The sequence below is a fragment of the Cibotium barometz genome, chromosome 31, assembly GCF_041138505.1.
Source record: "Cibotium barometz isolate CiBa-2024 chromosome 31, ASM4113850v1, whole genome shotgun sequence".
Classification (NCBI taxonomy): domain Eukaryota; kingdom Viridiplantae; phylum Streptophyta; class Polypodiopsida; order Cyatheales; family Cibotiaceae; genus Cibotium; species Cibotium barometz.
The window spans coordinates 10,424,168-10,438,688 of record NC_141076.1 but is presented as its reverse complement, the minus strand read 5'-3'; the positions used below and the strand labels follow the sequence as shown (position 1 = coordinate 10,438,688).

At 44.9% G+C, this 14,521-nt stretch overlaps 1 protein-coding gene across 4 annotated transcripts; it reads left to right on the top strand.

Moving 5' to 3' along the window:
- The first annotated feature begins 104 nt into the window (after positions 1-104).
- Positions 105-13,776, top strand: LOC147620505 (putative AAA domain-containing protein C16E9.10c). 4 transcript variants are annotated; one of them, XR_015269942.1, is made up of 12 exons: positions 105-1,562; positions 1,735-2,453; positions 10,495-10,647; positions 10,736-10,852; positions 11,771-11,875; positions 11,961-12,026; positions 12,124-12,188; positions 12,786-12,987; positions 13,064-13,213; positions 13,304-13,412; positions 13,504-13,548; positions 13,742-13,776. XR_015269942.1 is itself a non-coding variant. In XM_086824731.1 (11 exons), the coding sequence occupies exons 1-10, from the start codon at positions 164-166 to the stop codon at positions 13,385-13,387; spliced, it is 3,060 nt and encodes a 1,019-aa protein (XP_086680857.1). In that variant the 5' UTR covers positions 105-163; the 3' UTR covers positions 13,388-13,412; positions 13,504-13,640. The 4 variants fall into 4 exon arrangements, 3 of the variants coding, with proteins under 3 accessions (XP_086680857.1, XP_086680858.1, XP_086680859.1); XM_086824731.1 differs by lacking the exon at positions 13,742-13,776 and having other exon boundaries at positions 13,504-13,640; XM_086824732.1 differs by lacking the exons at positions 10,495-10,647; positions 13,742-13,776 and having other exon boundaries at positions 126-1,562; positions 13,504-13,640.
- The last annotated feature ends 745 nt before the right edge of the window (positions 13,777-14,521 follow it).

Sequence of the window (14,521 nt, the reverse complement as noted above, 5' to 3'; positions counted from 1 at the left end):
CCAAGAGTAACGGAGCTTTAGTAGTTAATAATGAAATTAAACGTGTGATTATTTCAGCAATTAATGTGTTTATTTTGAAAACTAAGCATTAATCAAAATGTGATTAAAACGCAGTTTGTTGAACCGAGATATTTCTTTTTCGCCTGAAGCTCGCCCAAGAGCAATGAGGCCTGTTGGGGGGAAGAATTCGAAGTCGAACAGGAATCGCGATCGAAGCAGCTCCGATTCTTACATTCTGGATCCTCTTCTCCTTCCCAGGCTCGAGCAGTTCTCCTACAACAACAGCATCCTGGATGTGGATTCCTGCGTAGACTACCTGCGCCGCAACTACAGAGAGTATGGCAGAAAGCAGCAGAGCCCCTTCCGCAAGCTCGTCATCAGAGCAATCCAACTTCTGAAGAAGAAGAGGCAACAGAAGCTCTCGAGGTCCCCATTGCAAAGAGAGTCGGAGCTTCAGCGACAAGAGGAAGTGCGCTCTCGACGCTTCCGCCATGAGGTAAGCTCTGAGAGAGAAGACCTTACCTCTGCTACAAATGATTCCAGCGATGAAGGTAGTGAGGGTTTTGAAGATCGGGGTCTCAGCGATGGCGAGAACAAGGAGAGCTTTGTATCTGGAAGAGGAGAGGGCTTAGAAGAGAGTGGCGGTGAAGAGATGCGAAATGGCAAAAAGGGGAAATTTTCTAGGGTTAGAGTTTTCCAGTGCTCTGATGCAGGTAGACAGAAAGAGAAGTTAGGGGACAAACTAGGGTTTGGCAGCGATAGCGCAGATGAGGATGAAGTGATGGGGCTTAGCCCCACCTTCAACCTGCTAAACTCTTCCCTGCGCACCACTTACCATGGCCACCCTGCCCTTTTCATTGAAAAGCCAGACGTGGATGGGCCTAGGAAGCTTTCTATTGAAGAAGAACAGAAACCTCCAAAGCTTGTTACCCCTACTTTAGAGACAAAGCAAGTTCAAGCTTTTGCCTCCCCTAGTGCTGTTGCTGCTGCTGCTAGAGCAGCCATTAAAGCCACAAAAAAACATTCTAAACAGTCAGATGGCAGCATCAGCAGTGGAAATGCTCCTGTTACTGCTTCAGAGGTCAAGAATCTACTGGTTGCGGATGTGTTGGTCAATCCTGAACATACATCTGGGATCATCAACGGCAGCAATCAAACGATCGATGCTGAAACACATGTCGTCGGCAAGACAACAGAAAGGAGCATTGAGAAACCAATTGAACGGGCTGTTGTGAAGAAAGACAGAACTGAAAAGCCAGGTTCCAGAAAGAGGACTAGGGTATCAGAGGGTCAGGAGAAAGAATCAACCTCTTCATCTGCAGAAGCTGTGCGTTTTTCTGATCTTGGAGGCATAGACGGTGTCTTGGGCTTGATACGGGAGATCACATTTCCTTTGTACAATCCAGGCATATATGCATGGCTGGGGCTGCAACCCATTGTGGGTGTTTTGTTGCATGGTCCTCCAGGTTGTGGCAAAACAAAACTTGCTAACGCTATAGCATACGAGACTGGCCTGCCATTTCTGAAGATCTCGGCCCCGGAGGTGGTCTCAGGAATGTCAGGTGTGAGCTCACATCTCTTGGTTTGAAGCTTTGATAGGTTTTCTGACTCACTCGCAAGATTAGGTTTCTCATCACTGTGGAATGGCTTGAAACAGATGGTTACACTGATGTTTGAGGCTTGACTAGCAGGCCGTTAAGTAGTTTAATGGTATTGAAGAAGTCTATATTGCAGGTGAATCGGAGGCAAAGGTTCGCGGTCTGTTTGCTGAAGCGGCAAGATTGGCCCCTTGCATCATCTTCATAGATGAAATTGACTCCATAACTTCCAAAAGAGAGAGTGCACAAAGAGAGATGGAAAGAAGAATAGTAACACAGCTCATGACCTGCATGGATGATCTGAGTCAATCTTTTCAGAGACCCAGTGATGAAAGTGGTGATTCTCTGTCTGCTGTGAAAAATAAACGGCATGTTCTCGTCATTGGTGCAACGAATCGACCGGAAGCACTAGATCCTGCACTGAGAAGGCCAGGCCGTTTTGATCGTGAAATCTTGCTAGGAGTCCCAGATGAGAATGGAAGGGCGCAAATATTGTCAGTCTTGGCTAAGCACCTCCGATTAGAAGGATCGTTCGATTTCAAACGCATAGCAAGGTGCACACCAGGGTTTGTTGGTGCTGACTTGGCAGCATTGACTCGGGAAGCTGGTTCTATAGCAATCAAAAGGATTGTCTTTAGTAGGGATCCTAATTTTGGTACACCTGGCATGTCTAAACCTATGGTTAGTTCTTCTGATGAGAAGGTAATAGAGAGTCCGGGCAATAATGTCAGCCAATCAAATCATGGTGTGGATGAATCAATTGTAACTACACCTTCATATGGGGATAACTGGTGGAAAGAACCTTGGACACGAGAAGAGATGCATGCTCTCAGCATCACCATGCAAGATTTTGAGGTATTGCTTTTTATTGAAGTGATGTCTGTCATAGGCTAATTGTGCAACAAAATTGGCATAGTTTCTCGTCTGATGGTATGAGGTGTCAATCGAGGTAGGATTAATTTTCTCATCTTCTAGGCTTTGTGGTTCTTCATTATTGGGCCATTTGCAGGACCTGGTTTCTTTCTATCAAGTGTGTACTGGATCAAAGCAGAAGGAGTCGTGGTGGATAAAATGTGTGTGCTGTTATGTGCCTCACAAGGCGTGTTTCAGCCATGTTTGTTTGCCTGAAGCTTGTTTTGTTGTTGGCCTGCAAGGTGCTTGCTAGTGACCTTTGGTCTGTAATTGCGAAGCTGTCGAGGCCATCTCAAAAAACAGCTTTGGTTAAATTTGGGGCTGATTAGTTTTGGGAAGTCCATGCTTTCAGTTCCAGCACTTGATTAGTTTCAAGCCCAGTATATGAATAACTCTGCGAATTCAGATTAGCAGCTTAAGGGTCTTTGCATGTCACCACTTTAGGGTTTACATGCCTTGTATATACATGGCTCACTAAAGGACTCAAGGACACATCGAAATCCTTTTCGTGGACATGTGATTTTGGAGTGCAAAGGCGACCAAGGGGCGGACAATGGAAGTTTTAGGCCAGTCCTCTGTCTCTTCTCCTTAGTTACAAGGGTATAGAGGGGAGTTTGAGGGACCTTTGAGGAGTCTCTTCTTCGTCGATGCAACATGCAAGCGGGACTGGATTCTGATTAATGCTAAGTAAGAGATTAACACTAATCCTATCCTACTTTGCGCACACACAATAGAGAAGAGGTAAGAGAGAACCTAAACTACAGTATCCTGTGTACAATGAGTTTCAGATCTACACTAAGATCTAACATGGATAACTATGATGCATTGCACGTTGTGCTGTCCTCCTGCCGTGTGTTAATGACAAATGCAGAAGAGGGCTGCAAATCTGATGACTCCTGATGTTGGTGGTGCTGCCCTTAGACTTGGCTGCCAACACTACTTCTAGGATGTCCTAAAATGGCTCAACTTGCGGTTAAGAGGCTGGTCGGCTGCTAGGGGTGGCTACATGGCCAACTATGCCAATTGTGGATGATTTGATACAAAAGCTGTCCCCACTGACTGATGGGCGGTCTGCTGTCCAGTATCCGGTTCCCCAAAATTGCAGTCCATCAGCCCAAACACGGCCTTTGATCCTTTGCAAAAGGCAGCTGCACTGGTAGGACATGTCCATTGGCATTCCTGAATGGGCATGCACATGAGATCCCCTCTTGCTAATTTGGAGCATTGGGGAAAATCATGTACCTTTGCTCCACTTTTGATGGGATCCTTCTGTAGGCTCTACTCCATTTCCACATTCTTTGTCTCCAATAGCTCCTCTATTGAAGCTTAGCACCTCTACTAGAGCTTCAATCACCAAGACCATGTATGGGACTTGTACACCTGACCTTGGACGCTTAAAGTGGAACCCTCGCTGACTCGTCCCGGACTTGGGCTCACAATGACCAGTTTCCACTCCAGGTCTTGCACCTGCTTGTACAGATATGTCCATGTGGCATCCAAGTGTGGGATGCACGTGAAAATGAAGAAGCAACAGTTTGTGCATGGGTTTAAGTCTCTAATTAGGTGCTAATTGCAATCAATCAATTCATAAACACGCTTTCGCAAGCACCCATGTTACAAACACCCTCCGTGATCTAGTAATCCTACTTAAGCCATACATCTCAGTAGACTGCCCCCCCTGTTGGTTTTTATCTTCATAATTGTACCGTCCGTGGGAGTGCTGGTGGTTGGTAGGTGGGCCGGGGCACTTTTTACTTCCCTTATGGAAGGTTTTTTCCCCAGGCTAATAATAGCCTAGATAGCACTTTGTGCTTAGATAGCACTTAGGCCTAGATAGCACTTGGTGCTTAGAGGTGTGCTTAGTAGGCACAACCTAATCCATTAGGTTATGTGCATAACATTACATTGTACAAGCACTTCTTTTCATTCTACTACTGCAATACAACAGTCGTGTTTGCTCTCTCCTGCTTGTGTACTCATTCTCTTGCATCCATATCCATCATTTGGTATCAGAGCATCAGGTTCCACTCTCCCGTGAGCCTCCAGTCACTTCCCTCTTCAGGTGGGCACCCGGAAGACACTTCAAAAGTCTGAAATTGGCCAGCTGCTGCAGGAATTTTCTAATCATCGCCACTTTTTCTGCCCAGGGGAGCTTGCTTACTGATTTTCGTCACCGGAAACATCACCCAGGAGCTTCCCAGAGTTGCTGCGCAGCCATTCCAGCCTGCTGTCGACATTTTCCAGCCCTGCTCAGGGTCCAAACTGCTGAAAACAGCTGCGCAATACTTCCCTGCAGCACGTGGGTAAATAAAAAATCATTTTTTATCAGTTTCCTCCCTTCCAGAAGCTTGTGGGTACCTGCAGGTGTCCATTCCAGGCTTGGAAATTTGAGATTTCTCCACCCGTGAACTGCTGTAGCAGAAATTGGTGTGTGTGCAGCAAGAATACACTCTATTGGTTGAGAAATTGCCCTCCAATCAAGGGGCTTTCTGCGTTTTCTTGGTTGTATGCCTTGCTTATGCTTGGCACAGCAAGGAAAGTGCTTTTTCACTCAAGCATTGAGTGTATAAATTGGGGATTTTATGCCTAATACAGTTCAGCAGTAAGAAGGTGCATTGGGAACAATACATTGGATGCTTTGCACTCAGTTTGAACACTGAGAAGGGAAATTGCAGATTTGGGACAATTTGTGGATGCATTGACACTACTCTTGTGCAGTGAGTAAGAGTGAAGAACAACTATTGTGCCTATCTCGGAAGAGATTATTTGCTTGGGATTTTTTTATTTCCTATTTCTTTGCAGGTGATTTGTGCAGTGACACATATTGTCATGGGGAAAGACGGTGTTCTTGATTTGCTTTCAGCCGAAAACAAGCTTGATGGCAGTAATAATTATCCTTTGTGGTCTTATATGATGAAGCACATACTTGTGGCTAATGGGCTTAGCAAGATTGTTGATGGTACTGAGGTTAGACCCGGTACACGTGCTACACCACCTGATGATGACTCTGCCACTACTTCTACTGTCACACATAGTAGAAGAACACCTCCTTCACCACCAGTGCCATCCATTGAGGCTCAGCAAAAGTGGGATGAAAAAGATGCAAAAGCACATGCAATGATTGCATTGTCTGTAAAGACTGGTATCATATCGCACATACGGTCTTGTCAGACGGCAAAAGATGCATGGGACTGCCTGGCAAATTTGTACCAGGTACGAAATGAAGCCAAAGTTGCCTATCTTAAAAGGCAATTGGAGCATCTTGTTATGCATGAGGGAGAGGCAATGGATGATTTTCTCACCAAGTTCAAGGACTTGCGTGAACAGTTAATCTCTCTCGGTGAGGAGATGTCAGATGGTTCATTGGTCACCATTATCCTAAATGGTATTCCAGATTCTTATCAATCACTTGCATCCACATTGCGTCTTATTATGAAAGGGAATCCAGACTCTTTCAAGCTTGATGACTTGGTGCAGGTGTTGTTGCAAGAAGAGCAATCAAGAGAGAATCGGAATATTATGAAGGAAGGGGATCAGGCCTTTTATGCAGGGCAGAAAGGAAGAGGGAAAGCTGCAAATAAAGTAGCTGGAAACAAAAGCAAAACAGTACTAAATCAGCCCTCTCCCAGTGGGGAGAAAGAGGATGCAAAGGGCAAAAAGAAGGGCAAGTGTCATTATTGTAGGAAGCCAAGGCATGTCGCAAGAGGCTTGCAAAGGAGAAAGAAAGGGGCACAAAGCGAGAAGCAAATGTTGCAGTAACGGATACCCATGCAAGTGAGAAGCAGGAAGTAGCAAACTACACTCACATTACTCATGATGATGATTATGATGAGGAGTGGGCATTTATGGTAGTTTGCTATGATCCTTCTATGCATGATGATGTATGTCTCTCTGTGGCTAGTACTCAGGAATGGTACTTTGACAGTGGTGCTAGCAAGCATATTACAGCACACAGAGAGCTATTCTCAGATTTTGTGACTACCTCACAAAGGGGTATGGTCACATGTGCCAATAACTCCAGCTATCCAGTGCAGGGAGTTGGCAAGGTTGTGTTGAATTTAGCCCACGGTGGTTCTTTCACCTTGAGTCACGTGTTGTATGTGCCAGGTATCAGAAAGAATCTTATATCCGTCCCTGCAGTTGCCTTGGGAGGATTGGATGTGAAATTCTTAGGACCAAAATGCACAGTGCATGATCTTGAGGATGCAGGCACCATAGTGGCTTCAGGCACACTCCGCAAAGGATTGTATAGGCTGGATCATTATGCAGCAAGTACACATGATGCTATGGCAGTGGTAAGCACAGAGGAGAGGGCCAATGCTGAATTATGGCATGCACGGTTTGGTCACTTAAACTTTAAGAGCTTACAGAGACTCCATGCACATGAGATGGTGTTAGACATGCCACAGATACATGCCCTTGGAAGACATGTTTGTGAGGGGTGTATATTGGGAAAGATGCATTGGGCTCCATTCCCGAAAGATGCCACTGTAAGAGCTGTCCGCAAATTGCAGCTTATACACAGTGATGTTTGTGGTCCCATGAGGACACACAGTCTTGGTGGTTATGCATATTTCCTCACTTTCATAGACGACTTTTCATGCTTTACATGGGTGTATCCTTTGAGGCATAAGTCAGAGGTGTTTGTCAGGTTCAAAGAGTTTCTTGCCATGCAGAAAAATCAAACCTCAGAAAGGGTGAGTACATTGCGTACTGATAGAGGTGGAGAGTATATGTCAGATGCCTTTCATGGTCTTTTGGCAGAAAAGGGAATTATACATCAATGTACAGTGCCATACACTCCCCAACAGAATGGGAAGGCGGAACGAAAGAACCGTACTATGATGGAAATGGCACGGTGCATGATTAAGGCTAAAGGCCTGCCCCCAAGTTTTTGGTTGGAAGCAATCATTTGCGCCAATTATGTGTTGAACAGGTGTCCAACCAAAGCTCTTCAAAACATTACACCTTGTGAGGCATGGACAGGCAGGAAACCTACAGTTCAGCATTTTAAAGTATTTGGATGCCTGGCATATGCACTTATCCCTGAGCACAAGCGGGGAAAGCTTGATGATAAGGCTGCAAAATGCATTTTTGTGGGATATAGCACTGAAAGCAAAGGCTACCGGTTGTATCACCCAGGTACACGGAAAATTATTGTGAGCAGAGATGTGATGTTTGCAGAGGATTCAGTCCTACCATTGCAGTCCATTAGGCAGCAGCCTGCAGTCTATACACATGACATTTTTGAATTATTCTTGCCTGAGAAGGAAGGGAACATAGCCCCACAGTTGGGCCCTGTGTTGGAACCTTTGACAACCACAACTCAGCCCATAAATCAGCAGGAAATTGCAGTTGGTTTACAGCCAACTAACACTTCTCATGATGTGCCACAGGTTGATGTGCCTGAATCTTCCAGAAGGGTACCTAGGTGGCTCACCGAGACACTAAAGGACAGCCCTCTTGATATGCCTTTGTCAAGCAGGACAAGATTGGGTGCACGCAGAGCTCAAGGTCTTTATACTGAGTATGCATTGGAGAGCACATGTCATGAAGAAGAGCCTGTCTCATTTGAAGAGGCAGAAGAAGATCCGCATTGGATGGCAGCCATGAAATCAGAATTTGATGCAATCATGAAGAATGGCACATGGTTTTTGACAGACTTGCCAGTGGGCAAGAAAGCAATTGGTGTGAAGTGGGTCTATAAGATCAAGAGGCATGCAGATGGCTCAGTAGAGAGATATAAGGCTCGTCTTGTGGCCAAAGGGTATGCACAACAGAAAGGCATTGATTATGATGAAACTTTTGCCCCCACTTCTAGGATGACTATTGTCAGGAGCTTGATAGCATTGGCTGGTCATCATGCATGGGTTATACACCAGTTGGACATAAAGACCGCATTTCTCAATGGAGATATTACTGAGGAGGTCTATGTACTTCAGCCCCCAGGTTTCAAAGTTAAGGGACAAGAAGCTAAGGTGTGCCGGTTGCAGAAGGCCCTCTATGGTCTTAAGCAATCACCTAGAGCTTGGTATGCTAAAATTGACTCCCATTTGCTTTCACATGGCTTTGTGCGCAGTTCAGCTGAGAGTACTATATATATTAAGAGTACTAATGATATGTTTCTCGTCATTGTACTTTATGTCGATGACATGCTGCTTACAGGACCTCAAGAGGATCATATTGCAGCCTTTAAGGCTGAATTACAGCAAACTTTTGACATGTCAGACCTTGGTCCTTTGCACTACTATCTTGGGATACAGTTTACGCAGACAGAGAGGGGCATATTTTTGCAGCAAAGTATGTATATTCAGAATTTGTTGCAGCGGTTTTCCCTTCAGGACAGCAAACCTGTGGCTACTCCTGTGGAGCCAGGTGCAAGGTTGACTCTTGAGGACAGTGGGGAGCCGTTTGATGGCACTCTTTACATGCAGGCTGTGGGATCATTGCTTTATGTGTGCAACACTAGGCCTGACATACAATATGGGGTTTCTCTCTTAAGCAGGTTTATGCACTGCCCAGGAACAAAACATTGGCAAGCAGTAAAACGGGTGTTTAGGTACTTGAAAGGTACTATGCATCTTGGATTGTTTTATCCCAGGGGGGGAATGCCATGCTTGCATGGATTCAGTGATTTAGATTGGGCAGGAGATTATGACACTAGAGTGTCCACGACAGGTTATTGCTTCTACATTGGAGATGCATGTGTTTCATGGCTTAGCAAGAAGCAACCAACTGTGGCCACCTCTAGTTGTGAAGCAGAGTACAGGGCTGCTTACACAGCTACTCTTGAGTGTGTATGGCTCAGACGATTATTTGCAGATCTGGGTATGGAGCAGCATGCTCCCACATCCCTCTACATTGATAGTATGAGTGCCTTGGCGGTTGCCAAGAATCCCGTGTTTCATGCTCGCACGAAGCATATAGAGGTGCACTATCATTATGTCAGAGAGAGATTCTTAGCAGGGGAGATCAGCATGTCTCATGTGTCGACACACGAAAATGTGGCAGACATTTTCACCAAGGCATTACCTCGTGATAAGTTCGAGAGCTTTCGACAGCTTTTGAACTTGCTTCCTTTTGGTGATTGAGGCTACATCCCTGTACATTCACCACACATCACTCCAGGGGGGTTTGTTGGTTTTTATCTTCATAATTGTACCGTCCGTGGGAGTGCTGGTGGTTGGTAGGTGGGTTGGGGCACTTTTTACTTCCCTTATGGAAGGTTGTTTCCCCAGGCTAATAATAGCCTAGATAGCACTTTGTGCTTAGATAGCACTTAGGCCTAGATAGCACTTTGTGCTTAGAGGTGTGCTTAGTAGGCACAACCTAATCCATTAGGTTATGTGCATAACATTACATTGTACAAGCACTTCTTTTCATTCTACTACTGCAATACAACAGTCGTGTTTGCTCTCTCCTGCTTGTGTACTCATTCTCTTGCATCCATATCCATCACCCCCAATCATCTACACAATGACCTTGACCAACATAGAATTATAGACATCACAGTAGGGACACGTAGAAGACCTCTCCACAAGATACCAAGAATATTTGGAGTGATGCTCCTACAAAAAGACTTCTACAAAGAATCATCAAAATAAGATATTCATCACTATCTTGAGATGAAGTAGTTGCTAAAAGACATTCATTTTCAGCTGCTGCGTCTTCAGGAGTCTTCATCACATTGGCGGAGTGTTCCTTTTCCATCTTCTTTGTTCAACAATCGTGTACCAAATGTCCTATTTTGCTAGCTACATTTTCTTTCAGTTTGATTTTTGATAGAAAGCGCTCTTCACATGAGGGATAGCGTCACCTTTTAGCTGCTTTTCATCCTCCATCAACAAACTTTCCAGGCCATCAAAGGTTCGGCTGGGTAGATTCTTGAATGTTGAAACAAGTGCCCCGAATTCTTGAGGCAGTGTCTTCTCATTTCCATCAGGGATAGACCTAGGCAACTCTGATCTGGTCTCCATTTTCTCAGGAAGCGGTGGCAATGGTTCAGCCCTCAACAAAGCGGGAGGGTTTCTCTGCTATTCCAGATGTGAAATGGGAGGATGTGGGAGCCCTTGGCTCTGTTCAAAAGAGTATGGAATTTTTAATCTCTAGGCGTATTAAACATCCCGAAGATTATGAGGTTAGTCGTTTCATACGGTTATATTCTAGAATCGAGGTATCGAAAAAGTGGGTAAGGGCTTGCTTATGCTTCTCGTGTGTTTCTGCAGGTGCTGGGTCTGGGTATGGATACAGGATTTCTCTTGTATGGCCCACCTGGGTGTGGCAAGACCCTTGTGGCAAAGGCTGTGGCAAATGATGCACAGGCGAATTTTATCTATATCAAGGTTTGTGAGGCAAATGGAATAATAGATAACCATAAGGGTGTGTGCGTGTGCGTGAGTGCGTGCTGATGATATCAACGTTATTCGGAGGCCATACATGGCCTATGAGATGAATACAAGTGCATGAATTCAGTTAGGGATGTTTTAATCTTAGTCTTATGGACCAACTTGGCCCCGTGGAGATGTTAAGAGCAAACATCTCTCTCTCTCTCTCTCTCTCTCTCACACACACACACACACACACAGAGGAAGCAAGGTAAGAAATCCTTCAGTAATCCAGACTTTTAAACGGCCTCAAGCTTTGTTTTTGTGAAGAGCTCACACCAATGCAATTAAAGCAAAGAGGAGCCGAATTAAAAAAAGCAAGGGCAGATACAATGCAAGAAAGTGAGCAGTCCTCTCCGAGACCTCTAGCCACAAGCACCTAGTGGCAGATCCCATTTCCTAGTGTTCTGTAAACTTCAGGGCTCTTGATGGAAACTCAGTCCCTGTAAGCCTCAGGGCTCTTGATGGAAACTCACTGGTGTCTAGTAGTACTGTGATAGAAGATGCATGAGGCATGTCCAAATTTGTACTAAAAGACATCAAAGATGAATAGAAAACCCTAGGTCACTAGAATCTCTTGTGGGATGAGGGAATCTATCATCCTTTAGAGACTGATAGGGTAACATAGGCTGTTAATCTTGTCTGGTCCCATGTGCCAGTGGTGCGCTGACTCTGATTGGGATGCCTTACAGTGGGCCTCTCAGGGGACCACCTTTGCTGGCTCTTGGGTTTCTGACAAGCGATGCAATTTGCATTGGGGCGGCTAGAGACAGTAAGCCATCTGGATGTCGTAATGGCTGGCAACGGTTTCAAATAAAACTGAAAAGTGTTTTGGAAGTGAGGTCCTCAGGATGTCATTTTTGTGGGACTGTGCAGGGTCCAGAACTTTTGAACAAGTATGTTGGGGAAAGTGAGCATGCTGTTCGTGTGTTGTTTTCTCGTGCTCGCTCTTGTGCACCCTGCATTCTGTTTTTTGATGAGGTATGGTTTTCTTGCTAAGGTTTTGTCAAAGGTTAGATTTAAATGTTTTTTTTTGGTGAACCATTTAACTTATTTATTTTTATAGATGGATGCCCTTGCTCCAAGGCGTGGAACAGATGGGAATGCTGTTGCAGAGAGGGTGCTCAATCAGGTATGGCCATTTATCGAGTTGAAGTGGTTATTTTGTTGCTTTTTCAAGTATCATGATTTCTGTGAGGATTCCGTGCTTTTGCTGGTTTTGTACTCAGCTTTTAAGTGAGATGGATGGGGCAGAGAAGCGCAAGGGCGTCTTTATGATAGGTGCAACAAACCGGTGAGTTAAACGGAGAACATATCCCCCCCTGAAACATGAGCAATAATGTGGTTGCTTGTTTGACGACCACTGTATGTCCACCTAGGTGCATACTAGTTGTGGATGGACACCTATGGACATATTAGAGGCTTCAAGTTATTGATAAGGGCCAGGGGCTGGAGCGACTGTGAAGTTTGGGGATGCACACAGGTAGTTTAAGAGCATACCTGGGATGATAGGTTTCAGTACCTGGACAAAAGGCCAGTTGGAGCAACAGGCTGGGAACAATGGGAGCAGTTTATTGACAGATGGAGCAGGTTTTGGGACAACAGATTTGGGCAGATTTTAGCATGAAAATGAGTGTAAAGGTTTGGGGCCTGCTTCAGGGTAGTTCTACAGCCCTTACAGCCTGTCCAGGGGCTGGGCATGTGAAAGGGCCACATAAGGGTTTCCTCTTAATAAACTTGAGTGAGCCGTCGCATGTTGGGCCAGCTTCTCTTCTTTGAGAGCATTATGAGCCATCCTAGATTTGGATGTTTTATTGCATTTAACTGTGCAGTGTGTACTAGCTGGGTCAGCAGGTTATGATTGGTTTGATGTGTTTTCTTTATTGATCAGGCCGGACATGATAGACCCAGCAATATTGAGGCCTGGCCGCTTGGGCAAATTGCTCTATGTACCTCTACCTGATGTCCAAGGACGGCTTTCCATCTTGAAGTCCCTGACCCTGCGAAAACCCGTTTCTTTGGATGTTGATCTAGCTTCAATTGCAGCCAATAAACTATGTGAAGGGCTAAGTGGGGCTGATCTTGCTGCTCTAGTACGTTCTATGCTCATCTTTCAGCCCACTTTTTCCGAAGTTATTTGGATAGGGATACTGACATCTTTTGGCTCAGGTCAATGAAGCATGTGTGACTGCTTTGCAAGAGAAGAGCACAAGTTTAAACTTGATCTCCTCAGGAGGAGAGAGGCTTGAACCCCTGCTTGTCTACAACCGGCATTTTGAAACAGCGCTTTCACAGATCTCTCCTTCTGTATCCAAACAGGTAGCGTATTGGTATGCCATTCTTCTTGTTGCAAGCTTGTTTTGCCCTGTTTTGGTGCATGTCATGTATAAGATCATGACCTTGGCACAGGATCTCTTGTACTATGAGGGTCTTCCCAAAAAATTCAATGGAATGTTGGGAATGAAAGGGATTGCTTCAGAGACATTCACATAGTACAATTTATAGAGATGGAATGAAGGTCGCAACTTCCTCCATGAACTTGTGATGAATTTTTGTTGCGGACTGTTGACATTGTTCAATCATGATCAAGCTGATAATCTGCATTGCAGGCATGCATGGACTAGGGTATCGGACTTCTGGATCAGCTTCACTGCTACAGGTCTTTGGACTAAAAGGTCTGCTTCAGAAGGCTTTCTTGGGGACTTATGTTCCCAAGAAGTGATAGAGGCTGCTTGAAAAGGCTTTCTCGGGGCCCTGTGCTTCCAAAAAAGTGATTGTGGCTGCTTGGCAACGTTTTGTACAGGTGGGGATGTGGCGTGTTGACGTGGGTCGCTTTTGTTAGTCAGCCACCTGCCTGTTTGAAAGGTCAGGGAACATGGTATCCTCATATAAGGAGGTTGTGTACTGAATGAAGATTCTAGCTACCAGGACGTCCTCAATTGAGGGCTGGAATTGCTCTTTATTCATTGGCTTTGCTTGTTGGATAGTAACACTGCCATTATTTTGGTGTCAATTAGAAACACATGGGATGGGCAAGCATACCCTCCCTCAACCCATCTTTCTATGTATCAAATCAAGAGAGTGACCACTTTCTATATGCAATATATTTATTTTGAAGTGACTTGATTTTCCCAGAGGGTGACCAGGGTCAATTTACATAGGGACTCGCCACTTTCCATGTGCAGCATATTTTCTGGAGTGACACAGTGCAATTTGATGATATCCCCTTCGTAATTGATTTAAGTGTGCATCTCTTGTTCTCCCTTAAAGATCTCACCTCGACGCCATCCTCTTTGTAATATTTTTCTTCTAAATTGATTTTAAGTTTCTAGCTCTCGGTCTTCTTCAAAGATCTTAATTCTCTCCATCTCCTCACCTTAATTTTGCACCTCCATTACGAATGCTAATAGCCTATGGAACACAATATCCTTCAAAGTTTGAGTGTTTTCCTGTTCATGGTTTCAAGTAGGTTAGAGATGTGAGACTTGGGAGTGATAATTTTGAAACTAAGATAGCTCTAAAGAGAATGGATAGAGGTGCTCTTGGTGGTAGATGGTTCATACTGGATTCACAGGACATCACGTATAGGTCGAGACTTACCTTTGCTGCCGCATTACTTTTTGATAT